This window comes from Limulus polyphemus, unplaced genomic scaffold (assembly GCF_000517525.1).
Source record: "Limulus polyphemus unplaced genomic scaffold, Limulus_polyphemus-2.1.2 Scaffold756, whole genome shotgun sequence".
Classification (NCBI taxonomy): domain Eukaryota; kingdom Metazoa; phylum Arthropoda; class Merostomata; order Xiphosura; family Limulidae; genus Limulus; species Limulus polyphemus.
In genome coordinates, this window is record NW_013666366.1 from 80,194 (window position 1) to 103,043 (window position 22,850).

The following is a 22,850-nucleotide window of genomic DNA, read 5'->3' on the forward strand; positions in this document are numbered from 1 at the left end:
GCCTTAGTATTGGCCCCTCTTGTATTCAATGGTATTGGGGGAGCCTTCACTTCCCATATTCACAACCTGTGGCAGGTATTCCTTTTCTTTGATTTTATATCTGTTAACCAATTATGGGATGCTTCCTCTTCTCCTTCTTTCCTCCTGTTAAGGTAGCTGCTTGGTTGTAGAGGACTTGTTTTGGGATCTGAGTCCTTTCTCACACCTCCTCATTGTTGGATACTCTTGGACATTTCCTTCTTTTCTAGTCTCAGCCGAGTTCAGCCTATCTTCTATGGCTTATCTGGTCTCCAGGTTTTACACTTCTTATTCTTACCCTGTGTAAGAAATTCTTTCCATTTTGAAGACTCTGGCTTCTTTAGAATCCCTACTTCATTTGAGGCATGTATCTCTGACAGTGGACCTTATGGATCCTGGGTTTTCTTTCTTAGGGTTCTTTGTCATTTTTTGTGAACCTTTTCTCTACGAATTTTCATGGCGACTGGTCCATGCCTTTCTTATTTCCTTCAATTCCTTACCACCTATCAAACCAGATCTCTCTCTTCTTTAATGACTCCCTCTCATATTGGGGTACACTTTTTGTGGGGGCAGGTCTTCTGACATTTGTACATTGGACTAGAATCCACTCCCCATCTACATGTTCAACCTTATCTCTCTCTGTTGGGCATGTTCCCATTCCTACTTCTACTGATAGTTCACTTCATGTTCCACTCAAACTTTTCCATGGCCTTTCCTTCCTCTCACCATTCTTTTGGTACAGGGCTTGTTTGTTTTTGGCCATTATCTATACACTCCTATGGTCATTTTCATTATTTGCCAAGAGCTTCCTTCTTGTTGACAAGCCGCCAGTTAGTCCTTATTGTGTCAATGGAATAGCATCTGCACATAAAGATCTTCCATGGGCTTTACTCTTGATTGGAGACTTGTTACCCTTATCTACTCCAGGCTTCCTCTCTCTTACAGTTCCCTTTTTCTCTTCCTTTGGCCCTGACTGTCGTTTTTCTCAACCAGGCCTGGTCATACCTCTTTCCTTATACCTACTTCCTCATTCATCTCATCCTTCTATACCTTGGATTTATACACTACCGTCCTTCTTGGGCTCTTTTCTTGTCACCTCTCAGATCAACTTGGCCTTGATGCACCCATTCAACAGACCCACCCCATCTCTTTCCACTATCCCTTCTTTCTCTTGATTTGCACTATCTCACTTCTCTTCTTCATTCAGGGTTATCCTTGCTCCACCCTCATTTATGGAATTTGCCTAGTATGTCATCTATCAAACTGGACTTTCCACTAATGTGACGCTATTCTCATATCACATTATTCTTCTCCTTCTACTCTGTTTGTCTGTCACTATTGATTGCGAGTCTTTTGTCCTTGGTCCTTCTGCTATCCACTTCCTTCAAGCAGTAATTATATGCACCACCTTTTTTTCCTGTGTTACCAACCTGTTCATCTAAGGATTCTAGGTCTCTGCCCTTCTCAGTTGTCAGATCAATCCTTTCTTCTTAAATCTTTGACTGCTTGGGGGTACTTTTCTCCTATCACACTTCCTTCCATCTATCTTTTCCATTGGATCATTTAGGCCCAGTTCAGCTCCTGTATCCTGTTGTACTGTATGCCTTATCATAGAACTCTTGCCTTAAGGGTCCTCATCTTTTGCTGTCTTGCTTCTGGGGCCCCTATTTGTCATGAACTTCATTCCTTCTTCCTTTCCAAGAGGGATCCATTGACTCCTCTATTGACTAGTTTGTCTCAGGATGTTGATGCTTGCATTCTGTTCATCATTCTTTTCCATCTTTTCTTCTTTGGCTCTTAGACAAGCTTTTCTAGGCAGGCATGTGGACTCTCTTCACACATCCCTCCTCTAGAAACCAAATATGAAAACTTAGCTCTTTAGAAATATATTTTTTACGGTTCACTTTAATTACTTTTTGGCTACCAATTTGCACAAACACCTTTATGGAATGTATGTTCTATAAGCTGCAAGAAAATTAACTCTCAAGGTCTAGCAGCAAACAGGAAGGGTAGCCATTTGTATCCACACATGCTATTATTTACTGGTTACATTCAGCAATGTGATCAGGGGCCTATTTGGAATTGTTTTCTACCTTTGTATTACACACATATACTGATAACAGTGAAAGAGTTGTTACCTAATAACAGTAGATTAACTCCTTTAAATTGTTGTTTCAGGGGTTTTTTTCTTTCATTTATCCCACATTTTACACATATACAGTAATCCATGGTAAAATCTTAATTTTGTTTTAAGTAATTAATTTACAAACCAGTATGGTTGTTAGTAAACTGTTTTACATTTTTTTGATAATTACATAAGTGTATTGTGCATTTGCAGTTACAAAGTACAACTTTAAAAACTAAAGACTTTTTATTTTTTACAGTGCTGATTTAGCATTCGAGCTTGTTGGCTATGCATATGTATTGTCCAATGATTTCTGCACAGCAGCTAACAATGTATATATAAAGAAGAAGTTGCAAAGTAGGGTGAGTATAAGGGAGATAAACTTAGTTTAGCAAGAGCTTTAAAATACACCCTTGAAAAAGTTGACTGCAGTATATCAGCAGAAACTGCTTGTATAATGTTTAGCATGATAACTTTGTTGTCAAAATAAAGTAACATGTTATAAAAAAAATCAACGTATGCAGATGTATGTTAATTTTGTCTTGTCTGTTGTGGCTAGCCAGTGACTTTCAACTGTTAAGATGTTGATTGATGAGAATTTTAAATGTGAATAAACTTAGAAAATTACACTGTTAGGGTGATGTATTATTGAAATCTACGATGTAGTAACAAAACAGGGGTTATTAAGCAGTGTTAGACCTCTTAACATTTTTCATGTTAGTTTTGATTTCTCCAGTTTGATAAATATTATACTTGATTTGATTTTTGTGGTTTGCCAATTTTTATATTAACTACTTTTGTGAATATAACTTAATATCATTTTACCTGGTGACAAAGTGTGCAGTTATTGCAAGTTATGTTGAGATCCGATAAAGTAGTTTAATACTTTAAATAGCAACTATTAAATGAAGACTCCTAGATATTTTAGTCTACTAGTGAAGCATAATGGACTTGACTAACAATTTGTGTGTGTGTATGGGTATCACTAAGATGCAATTATTGTTCATAGCATAATGTAAATTTAGTAGATTCTCATTGGAGATAGTTTTATCTGAGGTTCTCAGAATATTCTTATACAAGTTGAAATAATTTAAGTGTAGGCAAGTTCAGCATCTATATATGCACATTTTTTAAGCATCATACATTCAAACACACATATTTCAAGTCCTATAAGAGCTCTGTATATTTTAGTTTAAGCTACAGCTCACATTTTAAAACTGCTCATATCATCAACTTCTTGAGAGTTACAAAGTTCAACAAATTTCAGGTATTGTTCCTTTGGACAATCTCACCAAAAATTTACCTGCTCCAAAGTTAACAATTGTTTAAAAATTGTTATGCACTAAATGTCAAGTTATTAGATGCTTATTTACAATTCAAACATTGCTTTTATTGAAATTATAATAAATTCTATTAGAGTAACATAAAACAACACAAAATAGTATGAAAAATAAAAGTAACTGCAATGTATAAGATAAAACAATTTATTACAATAATAAATTGATAAGATTGAAATATTTTCAAATTAAAATGTGTTTATATGCCATAAATGTTTTTCAAAAATTCTAATTAAAAAGTAACTCACTGTCATGTAAAAACATCATAAAAAGATTTGAACAAACATTTTCAACAGTTTTAAAATAAAACTCAACAAACCAACACAGAAAAACAAAATCCAAAGTGTAACAAAAGTTGTTGAATTGTGCAGAAGATTAGTTCCCATTGAAGTTAGTCCAGCTAAAGGTCTTCCTTCACGATTCAAAAAACTTTCTTTCCCTCCTAATTTAGTTTAAGGAATTTGGCTTTGTTCTTGCCAGTGCAAGTTCTTTTTATACCCCCTCTGTGAAATGATTCTTAGCAGATTCATGTTGTTCATTTGCTGTCAGGTGTATGCTAGAACTTCTTTTGGCATTAATGACCACTTTAACAATTAGTGGCTAATAAATTGTAATTGAATAATGTGAGATTTCAAGCGTGTACATTTTCAATTAAAAAAATTCTGAGATGGGAATTATTTTGATCATACAGTTTTTATAAATATTCTTACCAAAAGTTAGGTTTCCCATGAGGATTGTGAACACTCAGTTTCTAATGGCCTGGCACAACCAAGCAGTATTCCCAGGACATTGGGCAGTCATATTTCTTGACCCTTGCCTAGTATGATCTATGAAGCAACTGGTGGATTACATACACTCCATTTCATAATGGTAGCTGTTACGTGCATGATAAAAACTTAAACACATTTTTCACTGCAGAAAGTTTGTAGCTGGTACCAAATTCTGTCAGGTGTAGGACTTTGTACCTTGAAAACCAAGTTCTGATACCTAAATATATAATGAATTGAAATTGTAGTGGCTACTAATCCTAATCTTTTGGTGACGAAGTTGGAATCGAGTGCAAGCAGAAAATAGATACATTTTTTAAATATTTCAGTGCAGATCAGTGTTTTCCCACCAGTGTGCCATGATGTAGTAGTGTACCAAAGAGTTTTGGAAAAGTCACACATGGGAAGAATAAGTAAATGAAATGTATTGTTTCTATAAATTAGTTTTGTCAATGGAACCAAAGTGTCTTTTGTCTCATTCTTTTGGTGTGAAATGTTACATCATGTTTTTATGACTTTCTACTTCATGTGATAATAAAAGCAATGTGTTAGGCCAAGTTTTAATAAGGTGCCTGAGGAAGTTGGTGCACCACACTACATTTTTATTAAAGTCAGTATGCCTTTGGCAAGTAAAGGTTGGGAAACACTGGTGTAGATGACAAATTTCAGTGTATTTTCCTTTTTATGAGTATTATTATTTTCATTTTACAATGAATGGATTAATGTTTTCTTTAATTACATGGTTTGTCACAGACTATGTTATTTGCTAATGAAGCTTTTGTCATTCTCCAATCAGGAATCTGTAGGAAAGTAATAGTTAAAAGTAATGATTTTATCAAAATCTTAAAACACTTTATTTCTGTTACAGGAACTTGGTAAATTTGGACTTCTTTTTTATAACGCTCTCTTCATGCTTATTCCCTTAACATGTATAACTTGGATGACTGGAGATTTTGAAAAGGTCAGACTGATTTGTATTTCAAGTAATTTAAAAACACTACATAGAAAAAGTATAATGTGATGTCTTTATGTACTATTTGTAACTAAAGTAGGTTAGCTAGATAACATTTAAAAGGATACTTCTATTACAGAAATTTACAAAAAAACTTTATGGATCAATTTTGTAAGGATAAATGTGTATTTTAAATGAGTGTTTTCCTGTTTTGAAACTAAAATGTGAAATTTGGAGGCTAGGACATACTGCTGTTGAAAGTTCCATTGTATAATCATGTCTTAATTCATCCCACTAAATATCAACTGTTGGAACTCCTATAAAAGTTTTCAGTTTGAGATAATATCAACAGCTATGTATTTTGATATTAAAAGATCTTACCTCCAAGTTATTGATTTTATAGAATAATAACTTAAAATAATTGTAAGATACTAACCTAATATAATAATAATTATTATTATTTCAAATGTGAATGCTAAAAACAGCTGCATTGTCATGTGGAATCTCTGTTGTATTTGTACAGATAATTTTCCAAGTAATGAAAGTACATTTTTTCTTGTCATGTACAGACATATTTACACCAAAAAAATCTCATTCTGTTTTCATTTCTGAAATGTAATAGATTATAATGAAACTAGCTGAATTTGCACTAGGAATGGGTTTCTAACAGTACCCACTGACTTGTGAAGTTAGGAAAACCTACTGAGGCTTTTCACTGAAACATAAAATTAATTTTAAAAAAGCATGCACAGTATTAAAGAAAGTAAATATTGTTGAACACCTTGTAATATGTGATTGTTGCAAATGCATTTCAATGATTGTGAATGGAAGTTAAAAGGAGAGAAATAACATTGGGAAAATTTTTTTTAAGATTCTAGGGCCATTTATTATTAACCTTTACACACAGAACTTAAACTTTTCTGGCCCAATTGTACAGAAAAATATAGTTCTCCAATATCAAGATACTTAAGACTTTCATTGCAACATGGGTATTTGATAACTCTTGTTTCTTACTTGTGTGGGTTACTTCTTCTTTGAAGAACCCCAGATCTAAAAAGTGAATATTTTTTTTCTTTTTGTTTATCTGTTTTCATATATTTATTGTAGTGTTTAGTATATATATATTAATTTTGAATCAATTATAAACTACTTAATTGTATGTGTTCCTTTGTAAGTTTCTAACAAGCTATTACATATTTTCTAACTTATGTTTGGTACTTTTAGATATCCTTTTACGTCATTCTACTCACTTTCCTTTTTTTTTTTGTAATGTTAGAGTTTTTGTTGGTAGGCCACTGAATGAAATTGCTTATATTTGACAAACTTCTTTTTTTTATTGAAAGTAGACTGCCTGTGCATGTAAAAATAAATGAACAAAATGATTGGTATTTTAAATAAACTAGTATTAAAAAAAATGAAAATAAATCTAACAAGTAGCTATATATATATCATTACTCGTATGATACAAAGTTTGTACCTATGTAAATGTTTTTATTTATAAAATCAGTATAAAATATTTACATATTGTTATCTGTAATAAAGGATTCAAAAATCTTTAAAATTGAAGGTAGCATAAAAAACAATTATAATAAAGTTAATAATTTTCCAATCAGTTATGTCCTTCTGAATGCAGAATAAGTGTTTTTATTAAAAAGGAGATATTCATATTCACCATGGTAAACTACTAGCAGATGCTATACTGGAAAATTATTTTCTTTAATCAGTACCTAACCATATTAAACAAGCTGTTAGTTTTCTCATACTTATGATGTTTTTTTTCTTTTTGGTTTTCATACTAGGTGTTCTTAATGTGTTTCTCTATTCATAGGTGAGAGATTGAACCTACATAAAGAATACTAATTATTCATTAATACAAGTAACCAATTTTTTTATCTCATACCAGTATATTAGCAACTCTAATATTCTTTCAGTATGAGTATATATCATAAAATGTTGAGTAAATTAATAATTCATGTATTCATCATTCTTTTTACCTATATTGAATGACATAATGAAAGTAGGTGTACAGTGCTTATCTAGTACAAACTTGTTATAACAAGTATTACATAATATTTTTTTGTCTCTATAGATGAGTGAGTTTGACCAGTGGGCAAATCCATGGTTTCTAACATGGTTTTTACTTTCATGTGCCATGGGATTCATTCTTATGTATGCAACAGCAGTTTGCACTCACTACAACTCTCCACTAACAACAACAATTGTTGGCTGTCTCAAGGTTAATTTTTCATGTATATTTTTACTAGTGTATTGTACTTGATATACACTTTCTTTCAGTATATATATATATATTTTTTCCATATGAACCATTTGTGGTTTTAATGTTGTGTTTTTGTTTTGTTGATACAGTTCTTTTGTGTTTTATCATTTTAACATTTCTGTTATTACTAGTTTCTGCAAATATGCTTAAAAAATAACTTCATTTGACATTGAATCTGGACTAATATGCATATAAAGACAAATAGAATTTAAGTTTGAAGTTTTTTTTTTAATTCTGTTTTTTTAAAGCAACTTCCTGTTAAATAAAAGTAGAAGTCATTATTTCCCATGACAGAAAAAGTTTACACTTTGATTTGCTTTTACAACCACTTGAGGGTTTATAACTCTAACATTTGGGGGGTTCCTTCTTTGTATTGGGTACATTGCAGGTAAGCATTTGGGCAGTGCTGCCCCAGCAAAACCAAGAAACTTAATAATTTGAATTAAACATAACTTTCTAAGTATTCTCAGACATTACTCCTCTGGGTCAAAGATATATTGCTTATATACTATACAATAACTAAAACAATTATTAGGAACTTTATAAGCTTAAAGTATTATACATTTATCCACTATTTTTGTAATTCATTTGTGAATTTTATGGACTTTTTAAATATATGGTTAAAGGCTACATGTTTTCTACATTATTAAACACTGGATTTGTAATTAAATGTAGTATTTGTTGTCAACTTATATAATGAGTGAAGGTTTTCACTATGAAACAGAATATTCTAGTCACCTATCTTGGAATGTATGTTGGAGGAGATTATGTCTTCAGCATTGCAAACTTTGTAGGACTCAACATAAGGTAAAGTGTACTCTTTCATGTTTTAATACATTTAAAAACTTATAATGAAAATTATATTTTAATCATGCATAACTTAACTGTAATCAACCCAAGCCTTGCAAATATAATCTGTGGACATTAGCAAAATCCTACAGACATGGATTTGATGTTATAATTATTTTATTGTAGTGTAATTGTGTGTTCAGCAATGCTAAACGTTGGAATGAATTAAGTTCAAAATGTAAAAGCGGTTAGGGTCTGGTCCTCTCTAGCTTGAGAAGTTTTATCTTTCAATTTTTAGTTATGGAACTGCATTATCATTTGGTGTAATGTAGGTGTATGGAACTGTAGGGTTTTATGTAAACCAATAAATATCAAAGTGTATTTAAATGTTATAGTCATGGGACCTCATCTTTAAAATTACTTTAATTTACTAACTATGTTGGCTAGGTAGTAGAGTTTCATAAATAAATTTACTTCAGCCCATTCTTAATGTAGTACACTAGGATATATTGTCTAATTGTTAGTTTTTTCTTTCTTTCTCTAATTTAGTATGCTAGGAAGTGTCGTCTACACCTATCTAACATTTGTTCAAAAAGACCAAAAGAAGGTACCTCAGAATGAAAAGGAAATACCGAATGAAAAAGAATAAGTAGGTAAAGATAGGAAAATAAAAATAAACAATGGTACAAAAACAGTTATATAATAAAACTCGTGATTATCGTAAAAGAGACTGCCAAATTTGAAATTTCAAATACACCAACAGTCAACTCATTGTTTCAGATAATGCTTAATTCATTTTCATAGTCACTAAGTAATGTTATATTTGTGTATATAAAGACTTATCAAATATTATTTTATATAATAAGTATATTTATAAACATTTTACACAGCGAGGAACCTGCAACTTTTTTAAAGATGCAACTTAAAGTGGATTAAGAACTGGCAGTATTTTAGTTTGGCATTTTATAATCTAAATATTTCTTATTTTGTTAAGGCAAATTTTCTATAATTCATGTAACGGTGAGAAAAACTTCCTTTCTAAATAGCACAAATTTGAAATGTTTTACTGAACAAATTAAACCAGTTATTCTAACAGTGAAACTTTTGTACATAATATTTGGAGTCTTAGTGCTATAATTAGTTAAAATGACAAAATAGTTATGTTTATAGTTCTTATAACCAAAGTTTTGTTTATAACTAGCCCTATTACTAGTTGTGTTTATAATCAGTTCTGGTGTTAGCATTGGTTACTGTAATATATTACATTATTTACATAATTAGCCTTCTTTTCTTGGAAAATAACTTCTAATTTTAAAGTGAGAATAGTTCGTAATTATATTTCTCTGTGGATTAATAGTATTGTTATATAATTTAAACAGTGGTTTAACTTAGGATTATGTTAATTTTTTTTTGTTTTGAATCATGTTATAGAAATAAAAGTTAAGGACGTTAAAAATATTTTATACTGTCAAACATCATAAAAAACTTTTTATTAATGATGTTAAGAAGACAAATGCTTTATAAAGGCAGACCTTTCTTCATCAGGGGCAAACTGGGAAGTTTTTGAAAGTGTTTTGGTTATTGAGTTTCTTATTTTTGTCTTTAATAAACTTTGTATAGTAATCTGATTATTTATTTTATAAAATCAAATAAACTTTTTTGTATCTTTTTATTAGATATAAACAAATTCTTTGCTTGGAGTTTTTTATATATATTTCATTGATTTAAGTAAGAATTAAATACTATTAGTAGTCAACGATTTTCCTGAGGTGGAGGTCTTAGTTCAGTGATAAACAGTATGACCACAGCAGTAGTGAAAAACATTTTTTGGATACTTTGGTAAATTCCCCTTTTATCTTCAGTAAAATTTGAAAGTACATGTACCTGCTAATACAAAAAGAATACAAAATCAAACATAATTTACTTTAGTTGTAATGAAGCTTCTTATAGGTTGCTTCTGTCTTGTTTCTTGAAGTATTTCAGGCTCTGTACTGAGGAGTGTAAGGTACACAATACCCTATATTAGCTAAATGAATGTGAAAAATAAAATACATAAATACATCTCCATTCTTCAATCTCTACACTGTTTTTGTAAAATAAAAATGCATACTATTACTCTTTCATGTGGTTGATAGATTGTTTAGGCAGAGTATTCATGATGAAACTTTGTTGAATGGATAGAACTGCCTGTTGTAGAAACACAAGTGTAGAGGATGACGTTTCTAGTGTAGAGATGTAAGACTTTCGAAACATCATCCTCTACACTTGTGTTTCTACAACAGGCAGTTGCTGTCCATTCACAAAGTTTCATACATAAGTGTGGTGTACTTTTTATGTTTATTCTGTACTGATGCTTCTCTTAGATTATTTAATCTTCTGCATTGCATTGATTTATTTTAGTTGTTTAAACCTTGGCAGAGTTCTTATTTATGGTGTAGTCAGTATCATCATCAGTATAGCTGCAATGACCGGGTAATGTGGTTGTGTTGAAGCTGTCTTTGGAGGTGTCATCTTCATGGTTGTATCATTTGGGAGTAGTGGAAATCCAAGTATCACTGATCACTTGGCTGTGGTCATGATTAAGAACTGTTGGTGTGTCTGTGTGTATTAATGTATAGTGAAAAGGTTGTTAGGCAGAATTTGATGTTTGTTTCAGTTTGTTATGGTTGGTTTAGTAACTGTGTTCAGCTAAGACAAATTTTACAAGATATAAGAATCTAGTGGAGTATTCTGCATTCTTTAGTCTTTGTCCTATTATTCTATGGTTGATCTGTCATACTAAAATGGCCTCCTCTTCTTTAAAGTTACATTATTTCACTGTGGTTAATAGAGCTAGGTGATTTAATAAATTACCTATGAGCAGGGATTACACATTAAATAGTATTACATAAACTAATCAATTTTGAACTGTTGATTAGAGGGAAGGCAACTGGCAGCACCCACCTCTAACTCTGTCTACTCAAGTATTAAATATATTGTAAACTCACTGTTTTCATTTTAAATGTTTTACGTTTCTAATTTATTATTGCATAACTGTAATCTGTAATGGTATATAAGCAAGGGTTAGATCTAAAAAAAAGAGTCCAGGGGATCTGGACCCCAATCCTTTTGTTTTTCAGAAAATAATAACTGTATTTTTTAATGTTTTATAAGTAGCTGCAAATCTAAGGAGTCCAGACTTCCCTCCATATTTTTTAGAAATTAATAAAACTGGTGTCATTACACATACATATATAGCATCAAGAAGAAACATTATTTGTCAGTGTTTTTATTTGATTGGGCTATTAATTACATGTAAAAGGTTTTTGAGGTTTTCTGAAATCAACATAGCAGGAGTTTAAAGAAATCCAGTTAAGACTTCAGCCAATAACTGATTATTTCTAAGGTAATATAGCAATATCAGTGTTACTTTGCCCTAGTAAATATTTGTGCCCTGTTTCCACACACTAACAGTGTGTCTACACTTCAGAGATTGGTTTTCATCAAAGTTAGTATTGTTTTAGACATCTGCATTTCTTACAACATAAACTTATTACAGAAGTGAGTTTTCTTTGTTTGGAATTTAGACCTGTCACCTAATTTCACATGAACTGTGCTACTGCATGATGATGTCATCATGCAACAAAAGCTCTCAAACCAGGGTCATTACAGCCATTATTCAATGTATTGCTTATTAGACCTCCTACTTCCATCTCATTAGCCAAATTTCTTTCTCCTCCATTTGTTTTCTATGTTTTGCCCATCTTTTTCCTGTATTCCCCTTTTCCTGCTCTTCAAATCAGCTTAGCATTGACCTCTTTTGTATTCACTAGTATTGTGAGGGCCTTCATTTGCTATATTTACAGCCCAGGGCTGTCATTCATTTTCTTCGACTATAACATATTTAATCACCGGGTTTTATACTTCTCATTTTTTTGGAGCACACTCTCATGTGTCTCTTACTGTGGACCTTGCAGACCCACGATTTTCTTTCTTGCAGTCCACTATCTTCTTTTGTGAGCTTCTTCTCGAGAAAAAGTTGGGATGACTGAATTGCGCCCTTACTACTTTCTGTGTTCCATTACTGCCTCTTAAACCAGATTTTTCTCTTTTTTGATGTTTCTCTCTGTGATTGAGATACATTTCTGTTGAGTGCAGGATTTTTGATGTTTGAATGGCGGACACACGTTCACTCCATATCGTCATGCTCAACCTTTTCTCTATTTGTCAGGCATGCTCCCATTCCTGCCCATACTGATGAATCACTTGGTCATGTTCCACTCAGTCTCTTCTACAGTAGTTACTTGCACCAACCATCTATGAGGAACCCATTCCAGGACCCTTTGCTTTCGGGTATTAGAAATATATTTTCAGACCGATTCACACATGGCTGACTTTCTTGCTTCTTTATTTCCAGGGAGTTTAATACTTGGTTGCAAACTGCTTTTCTCAGCTAATCCGCATTCTATCTCTGGAGACTTTCATGTGGCTTGCTCCAGGTTGGTCATGCTCCTATTTGATGCATTTGCCACCCTTTTCAACTCTGGGCTTCCTCTCTTGTGGTCCCCTCTTCCTCACCCTTTGACTTTAGCTGTTGACTTTCTCAGCAAGATTGATCTTACCTTTTTCTATATGTCTATTCTCCTGTTTATCTCCTCTTTCTGGGCTTTGGCCTTACACAGTATTCTCTTTCTTGGGCCCTATTATTGATATCTCTTTTCTTTGACCAGCTCAATCTTGGTCTGCTAAGCATTCAGTTCCCCCTTCCCCTCCCCAGTATCCTCTTTGTCTCTTTTTTTCAACCTCATACATCCCTTTTTCATTGAAGGATATCTCCCTTCCATCCTTACACACAAAATGTTGCCCATTGGCCCGGACTTCCCAATTAAGTAGCATCCTTCATGTCACTTTCTTTTTGCCATTCCACTGTCTTTATCTATTGGCAGTTGTGGTGGGTCTTTTTTATTGGTCCTTCTGCTACTCCTTTTTTTCTGACCATCATACTGTGAACCACCTTTCTGCCTTTTTTAACTTACTGTTCATCAATGATTTGTTGGTGTCTGTCTTTACTAGTTGTTGGGAGCCCTTGTTCATGGCATTTTCATTCTCTTCCATCCTCTTCACCAAACTCCCATGCCTATCTGAGGCCATAGTAAGGTTTTGAATAATCTCATACATGTCCCATCTGAGCTGTTTATTTCCTACATTTGTACCATCTTTCTTTCCTGACCTGTTTCCTTCTCCTTCTTGCCTGTGATTACTGTTACTTGGATATCTATCCTATAGATGCTTCTTGCACTCCCTTCCACCACAATTTCTACTCCTCTCTCTGGACCAATCTTTCCTTCCTCTGCCTTTCCCCCTTGTAAGGTTGACTACACTTCTCTTCTATCTCCCTTCCTTCTGCCTCTTGCTTACTGGATCATTTAGACCTGGTTTGGCTCCTGCGTCCTATTGGGCTGTTCAATGTGCTTTTTCACAAACCTCTCTTTTTTTTGAGGTCCCTGTCTTTGTACCTGCCTTGGACTCCTCTTTTTCCAAGGACCTCTCCTTCTACCTTTACTGGATGGATCCATCACCTCCTCCAGTTGGTATGTTCATCTCAAGATGTAGATACTTACAGACTATTTCACATTTCTTCATTTTTCATTCCCTTACATCTCTTCTTCACTGCCCCTAAGATGAGCTCCTCCAAACAGGCATGTGGACACTCTCAATAAATCTGTCTCCTCCTCCTCTACATCTTCTGGCTGTTTTATTTCTTGATGGTTTTTGGCTTTTACAGGTCTCCATTCTTCAATCTCTACACTGTTTTTGTAAAATAAGAATGCATACTATTTCTCTTTCATCACCCCTTTTTTGTTTCATTGGATTGCACCAGGTGGCTGATGTTGCCTCCCATGGTATACTTACCCCAAATCTGCATTTTCAGTTGAGTTAAATACTCACTTTACACTACCTTGATATATGTGTGTGTGTGTGTATCTGATATGTCTTCCTCCTGCAGCTAATGTCTGTTCAGTAGAGTCAAGAAGAACACACTCTATACTAGCCCATACTCCATAGATATAGTGCTCTCCTAACACAGCTGGAGCGTCAGATGTTAAGTTATGTTTACCAATTGTCAATTAAAGGCTTTTACCTATACTTTTTAATAGTATAAAAATATACTGTGTTGTTGTTGGGCTTAGTATCCTTCTACAGTAGGTGTCTGTGACTTGTTGGCAATAAATGAACAGCACGCACTTTTCAAAATGATACATATATATATATATATATATATTCAGAACAAGTTAAATGTACGTACAACACATTCTTCACGCTATGGAGATTATAGGCATATCATAAACACTATATATATATATAGTTCTCTTCTTCTTGTCAAAAGTCCACTTAAGCCTATTCAGTTGCTTTAGAATTTCAGTAGATAGATTTTCTCTATTACTATCACACTAGTATTCTGTGTATACAATGATTTGCTTACAATTGTGGTGCGAGTTACCACAGTCATATACTACTCTTCTAGTAATTGTTTGGTCTTCTTTCTTCTAAATATCCTCTGTTCCTTTTGTCAAAGTGCACTCTAGCTGATTCAATTACTTTAGAATCACGCTTTGATGGAATGAATTATTTGTCTTATCTCCTTTTCTACTGTTAGTCTTACTCTGACATATTAAATATTAGACCAATGTTAATCACTAGGCCTATCACTTCTACGGTAATTAACTTCATTCCAAATTTTTCCTTGGCTGTGACTTTACTCTTTTCTGCTATTGTCTGTGCTGTTTCTGCTCGCCTCACACTATTTATATGTTTATCACTTAATCATCTACCCGCCTTATAGAAATCTCTATATTTTCAACGTCAGTGTATTGCATGCGATATTCAATAATCTCAACATCAATGAATTATAAACACAAATTCTAATAATCTTATTTAACTCTTATTATAATAAAACTAAACAATAATAAAATATTCACTCGCAAAATAAATTAATCAATAATATCTAAACTAAATAGTCTTTTATGTCATGAAATGGAGTAAGTCCTGTAGAGTCTAATGGTAAAGTTGAGGCAAGCACAAACTGTAGGAAACTGTGATGTATTACAAATATGCCCTCCTTCTGTAGTTGGAGTCTGTCTTGTAGCATCTGATGGTAGAATTTAGGTGTGCATAAGAATCAATATTACACATGTAATATGCCCTCCACACGCAGCTGTCCAATTGCTTGTATGCAAGTACTTGGATGATCATAATTATATTCTGCCAATCCGTACAACACATATGGCTTCTTTGTCTCTTTCCTTTTGTCCTTTACAAGTGAAGAGTATACCATGTACGAGACGAGATATGGTTTCTCATGGCTATGCCCCTATGGAGCTCCTGCCATCAGGTCTCACACCCCATGGGCTTTCTTCAAGCACTTTCTGAAGGATACTCATCTAAGTAAAATTTGCACTGGCCTCTCTATCACTTCAACATGGGATTTTAGTTAAACTATGTGTGGAGATGAGGTATTCTCTCGAAAATTAACATTTTTTTTACCTGAAAATGCATTTCCAACAGATGCTCATCTTCGCACTTATTCCCACTTCCATTGCACCTTTTATTTTTCTTGCCTCATCAAAGAATGCAATTTTTCAAATGCATAGGGGGAGTTATTGCACATGGAATTGTGTTGCTCTCCTATTGTTGGAGGGTTTTTCTCGCATAATGATTTCATCATGTGAAATTAGGTGGGAGTTGCCTCAATGCCAGTTGCATGCAGCTCTCTGGCAGATGCATGAGGAAGATCGCTAAACTGTGTGTGTGCAGGTGACTAACTATCTGAAGTACCTTTTCAGAAAAGGAAAATATTAAACTCTCATATCAATTACATTACTAGAGATAAAGTGTACACAGTATTTTTGTAACAGATGACTGTTAAGTGAATAAATTTTTTATTGTTTCCAATTGTTAAACAATGCAGTTGCTTGTATGATTCATTTTCATGTACAAAGTTTAGGATTAATAAAGCAACTTAATTCTAAATAATCATGTCTGAATTCTGAAGACATGGTTTCTTCTGGCTTTTCATATTATATGCCACTTGATAAAATGTTTTGAGATACAGGTTTTAAAGTGAATTCTGTATGTTCATTCTAACGAGATTTCAACAATTATAGCTCAGAAAAATGTAAATCAATATTTTGTCATTTTCTGACATTTATTTAGTGTAAATCACAAAGAAAAATAAAAAAAAAGTTCATATCTTCATTTTTACACAGCAGCAGATAGTTTTAACTGTAAGAAAATTAACCTACTTGTTCATCGTTTGTAGAATTTTTCTGCGCAACCCAAAGAATAACTTTATTTTTGCTAAGATTTGATCACCCCTTGAGAATATACTATTCATTTCTTGATTTTTTAAGCATTTCCCATAGTTTTTGTACAGGCTTGGTTGAAACCCTGCTGTGGTGCCACATCAAGTTTAAATATGATTGGACAGAGCAAGAATTACATTATCACATGATATTAGAGTAAATATAAAAGTTTAGAAGTTTGTTTTTTTTCATAGTATCTCTAAACGTTTGTGAATTGTAAAAGCATTTATGTGTTAAATTACATCTGTTTGAAAGCTACAGAAATGATTTTCAAATGCTAAGATATCAGATAACTTCAGATAAGATTAACCTTATACATTTTATAGAAGGGTTAAATGGGTAACAAAGACAATTTTATTACAAATTTAATACATTAACAAATGTACAATGTTTGGAAGAGGTTTTGTTATCATCAGGTACAAGTAATTTGCCTAGACATAGGAATATATATATATACTGTGTGAAAGAAAGAAGCCACATGACTGGAGAGTCTTTGACACTTAATAAATGTATCTTGTTGATGTTTGACTCTCTGTTTAAAATTACAGTGTTTTTGCTATTTAATCAATATGCTATGGTTTTATTGAGATACAGTGTTTGTAAACATGAGATTTTTTTATTATGTTCACTAAATAACATCATCATCAAAGCAGATAAATCTATTTAATTGTACTATTTAGTGAATACAGTAGACAATTGCAGAATATTCTGATGACTCAAGTCTTTATTTGAACAATACTTGTATTTTTATCCTTTTCAAACAATGTACAGAATAAATTGGCTAACTGACTACTCAATTATTTCTAATTGCAATGCAAATATTTTTTTCAATAAAAAACATTATTACCCGTATTGGTGATAATAAAACATGTTTTCATTACTTAGATTATCAGTTCATTTGATTTATGAAAGATCAGTGTGGGATTACTGCATATTTTAAAAACAAACATAATGGTGACCACATGGTGATATTTAGTCGATATTAGTGATTCAGTCACCAAGTAGAAAATATCAAAATTATCTTTAAAGATTTCTATCTCTGTTAATTTTTCTTAGTTTCTTGTTTATTTATGGGATGTATAGAATTGAAAACTTGCCTTTTATTTGGACGTATTAATCAGGTTGAGTTGATCTGTGTGTCTTGGTAACTGATGATCAAGTGTTCAGCTAGTAATATATATATATTTTTCTGTCACAAATATTTTACTCTCTTGATCATACGTATTTCTGATGATGCCACATTTGACTTAATATGATTTGTTAGATTCTGAAGTGAATAGGGTAAGTTTGTTATGTAAGTGTTGGTAAGGTACTGTAAATATAAGCAAATTACACATCTGTTTTCTGCTGTCTGCCAAATGTTTTATATGCTGGCATTGACAAAACTGAGAGACTAAAAAAAATCTTCATATTGTTTGTATTTTCATCTATGATGAGTTCTAAATCCTAGACACAATTCAAGAAAAACTAAACTATCCTTCTGTGTTTTAAATACACTAACCACGTTTTGATCCTGACCAAGGTTTAAATATTATTGACAAATAATTTCCATTTCCTACAGATGTGACAGTCACAATGATAACATCATTTACTATAGCTTATTAACAAGTGCACTTATTCCCCAAACATTCAGAAGTAGGACCATACTCCCCAAATAAAAGTAATTTTTACTACAAAAGCAACAGAGGCTTGAATACGGTCTCGGCATAAGATTCTGAGATTTGATCCACTTGAAAAACCAAGACTGCAGAAGAGCCTAAGATTCAAAAAATTTTAATTCAACAAAATATTTTAATTTTAAATAGAAAGGTTCTGTTTAATCAAAGCTCTTTATAAAAATTCCATTTATTAAAGTATAATTGGTATTCATTTTGTATTTATCTTTTGTTGAAGTTGATCATTCTGAAATATTCATTAAACATGTTCTTCATGATGTTTGTCAGGTAATCCTATGGACATTTTAGAATGCATTATCATGTGGAGACCATATTCATAAATTATGGTGCTTATTGATATATATATATATATATATATATATATATATATGATAAAGTATGCATGAAATAATTTCAAAGTCAAGATTTATATAAATCTAGATAAATAGTTATACTTTTGATGTGCTTACAGGTACAGAATAGAACAGAGATAAAATAAAAACATTTTGTAGGCAATGTATTTTTATGATACAAATACATATGTGTGCATTGTGTGAAATTCTTGTTTGGTCTTTCTATGAAAGTTGTTTTAAAATAGGATCTTTGCTTTCAAGAATTGTGTGTAATATAAGGTTAAACTTTCAAGAAATAAAGATTGTAAATTTTTATATTTTTCAGGTACTAGTCTGTTATTCAGGGAGTTTTTCAGCTTTATTCAGAAGAGAGGGGCATAATTTTCTGCTTATATCTGACATTCAGACATAGGTTATTACATTTAGATTAGCACTTTGTGTGCTGTGAACAATATCACTTATAAGAAAGATTTTAAGATTTAAGTTTCTGAATCTCTCACTTGAAACATTTTAGTAGCACTTACATGCCAATGAAGCATTTTTGTGTGGCTAGTACGTGATAGTTTCATTATCTGTATGCAGAAATAAATTATACAAATGTGTGTAATTAGATACCCTAATTCAAAATAATACTTTTTTAATTTATTGAGAATTTGGGTATTAGCTTCTAACTTTATCTTTTTTTTTAAATTAGTATGCACATGTGTGTTAGGACAAGCAAGATATTTCCTAAATATCAATATTGTTCAGGTTTGGAGTAAGTGAAAGAAGGGTTTATCACAAGCAATTTATCTTAACCACTAGTTTTTTTTATGGTATCTGGATGACTTTATTCACCTTGATGAGATTCCTTTTTTTTTACATGTATTATATTAATGGTTAAAGTTAGATTGAGCAGTTTCATTTTGCTCTTGGTATAATTTATTTTATTCCTATTTTAATATTTGTTGTTTTAAATTTCATTATTGATTTCTCAATATAACAAACGTTCAGCATACAAATATAACTTTTTATTCATAACCAGTGTCATAATGTAATATATTTTTTGTAATTCTCCTTCACATTTTTTTTTTTTGAGAATATTAGTTGTAAATGAAGAATTACTTTTTCTATGCATACGCTGCACTCACAAAATTGAGATTTTTTACAGTTTGAATAATAGTCTCTTTATTAGCATTGTTGTTATTTACAAGGTTATTAAGTCTAGCTATAATGAAATATATTCTTAAGAAATTATTTAAGGGAACAGTTCACCACCTCAGACCATCTGCTTTTATATCAACATCATGAAGCATGTTTATGATCTTTTTTTTTTTATGCTCCATTCCCTTTCTCATTCTTTTAGAAAAACATTCAAAGTTTTTTCAGGTGAAAGCTTTGTTCCTTACTCTTCAAAATGTGAGAGTATGATGTGTAATATTGCTTTTTTTGATCAAGAAGCTTTGAAGCTCAGTTAGATAGATGCAATAAAAAAACTGCCAATTGTATTTTATCGTGAATTGTTTTAAAATATTAAATGTTTTTGTTTTTAAATAGGTACTTGTAGGTATTAAACTACTCGTTACTTTCATAATGTTTCAGTGCCAGCCACTGTTTGTAAAATAACTTATATTTCTTAAAGCTTTTCTTTTCAACTAAATGTCATTGTTATAGAGAACTAATAAGTGATTCTTATTGGATAAACAAATGTACATATAAAATGGTTAAGGTGCAGCTTGATGAACATGTGGGGAAACTTTTTGAAATGTTGTAAACTAACTACACTTATGTATAAGAGGTAATAAGTACTATAACTGGTTGAAGTGTCAGCTAGTATTCTGTAAGTTAAAGTTACATTTATTTTAAGTTGCTAACATTCTGAAGTTAAATTTTTTTTATCAGAGTAATATATACCAACTCTTACATGAAATGAAACATGATTTTTTGTCAGAAAGGTTTACCAATTTTTGTCAAAACAATGCAAATGTTTTAAAATCTATTCAAAAATTTAGATGTTGTTTCGAAATATTTTATGTATTTTTTATTTCCCATTTCTGTTAAACAACAAATAAGTTCATGTAGATGAAAAGAAAGTTTTGGACATAAATGGGTAACAAACAAGATAGCTCCTGATAGCTTTACCAATTTGCTATTTGTGTGGTGCCTTATAAATTACATGATTATTATTTCAGTGCTTAAAATTGAAAGGTTTTATAACAGGTATGGCTAATGTCTAAAAGCTCTGTAGTCAAAAACACATAACTTGCAACCATCAAGGAGCAACAGCATTAATAAGTATTCATGCTAAGTACATGCTAAATATCATGCTGATATTTGTATAAGTAAGAAAAAGTGAATAAATAAGTATTGTCTACCTAGAAATTATAACATTTAAAAGAGACACTCCAATCCCAGTTGTTCACCTCTGATAGAATATTAATCAGTTCATTACTTGCCTTTCAGTAGTTAGTTACATTAATGACGTTTAAATAGAACATAACAAAGAAAGATGAAGTTTAATGAACATTAAAAGAAATATCATCACAGTATGTGTATAGCAAAAGGTTTGCACGATCACAGCAAGACAAAACTTGGTCAAAAGGTGTGATAACCACATGATTGCAGCAAGACAAAACTTGGTCAAAAGGTGTAATAACCACATGATCACAGCAAGACAAAACTTGGTCAAAAGGTGTAATAACCACACGACCACAGCAAGACAAAACTTGGTCAAAAGGTGTAATAACCACACGATCACAGCAAGACAAAACTTGGTCAAAAGGTGTAATAACCACACGATCACAGCAAGACAAAACTTGGTCAAAAGGTGTAATAACCAAAAACTGCTCTAATACAAGTAAGTTTCTACTAGAAAATTAGCTCAGTACAAATAAAAAAAAACTTTTACACAATAAAATTGTATTGTATTGTTTTACTTTTTAATTTTACACTATTAGAAATTCATCATTCAATACTGTATATTTTTTTAATTGTGCCAATAATTTAAGCTAATATCAACGTAGGGTTCTTAAAAGCACTTAACAAACTTGTATTTATAACATGACTTAAATGCTTTTGGTTTATAGATTCTACAGTAACACAAAATATTTAGAAGGTGTAACAAGCAAGACTTTGATGCCAATATCCTCTTATATATTGCATTACACTTATGTGCTATATCATTATTATATTCTGCATACAGTTAAAGTATGTGTACATGTAGAATCCAGGGTTAGTTTTATGGTGGGTAGTGAATTAACTTCCATTCAATCACTAGTTGTATGTTAAAAATGGCCAATAAATGAGATGTGTTGAGTATTTTTAATACCTAGTTATTCTTATAAAAGCACATTTGTTTACAAAGTTTAGCTGATAAAGGAAGTGACTGATTTACTGTTATTTTAATAGGCTAGATTTCTTTACTTACAAATGTAGTACCATAACCATGCAGAGTTGTAGTGAAGAACACATTATGAAAAACATGAGAATTGTTTTAATTACTTCCTGTTTTTTTTTATATTTTTGGTTGTGATGGATTTGGTGAACTTGATTGTGATAATTAACAACACTTGATTTTGATGTAAGTTGACAGTGTAATCAAAATATTGTAAATAAAGTCACTTTGTGTGAAAACATTGTTTTATTTTATCTTTTAATCTATCACAATAAGAATTTATTATTTTAGAAAACTAGTAGTTATTTGGGAAGTGTTGTTAAAGGCATATTTGTATTAAAATTGTTTAGAATGGAAATTTTTTTCAGTAACGGCAGGCTTCAATAAACCAAATAATTGAAATATCTTTCAACAAGATCTTTCGGAGACAAGAAAGACAAATAACAAATGAAGTTTAACACACAAATACGCAGCTTCAATGTGACTAAGAATTAATAACAAAGATTAGACTTGACTTTAAGTAAAGTTGATATTCACTTCAAAGAGATGAATAAAGTCGATTCAATCTCTAAGAAATTACAAGCATTTTAATATACCCTGCTTTCTTCATTTCTTTTGTGATATCTTTAATGGCTTCCCAAATCTTTGAGTTCACAAAGTAATCTAAAAACCTTTTTTTTATAAATTTGTAATTACATTTTCTGTTTTGGAAAAGGTAGATGGCATTCTTTTGTTTAATAATTTTATTCTTTATATCTGTTATTTATTTACACAAACTATCGGTATTTATGAGAAAAGGATATATGTATGTGCTTGTTCCAGTAATAAAATTGAATAGTATTTCTATCATCTAATTTGTAC

At 31.6% G+C, this 22,850-nt stretch overlaps 1 protein-coding gene across 4 annotated transcripts in view; it reads left to right on the forward strand.

Moving 5' to 3' along the window:
- The window catches only part of LOC106460340 (UDP-N-acetylglucosamine/UDP-glucose/GDP-mannose transporter-like), a 57,678-nt gene extending 35,613 nt beyond the window's left edge, over positions 1–22,065 (forward strand). For all 4 annotated transcript variants that reach the window (XM_022387039.1, XM_022387037.1, XM_022387038.1 and 1 more), the window contains 6 exons: positions 2,403–2,505; positions 5,116–5,208; positions 7,289–7,435; positions 8,202–8,284; positions 8,816–8,915; positions 18,942–22,065. In XM_022387039.1, the coding sequence (XP_022242747.1) occupies positions 2,403–2,505; positions 5,116–5,208; positions 7,289–7,435; positions 8,202–8,284; positions 8,816–8,915 (526 nt within the window). In that variant the 3' untranslated portion in view covers positions 18,942–22,065. The remainder of the gene's footprint in view (positions 1–2,402; positions 2,506–5,115; positions 5,209–7,288; positions 7,436–8,201; positions 8,285–8,815; positions 8,916–18,941) is intronic.
- Positions 22,066–22,850: the final 785 nt, after the last annotated feature.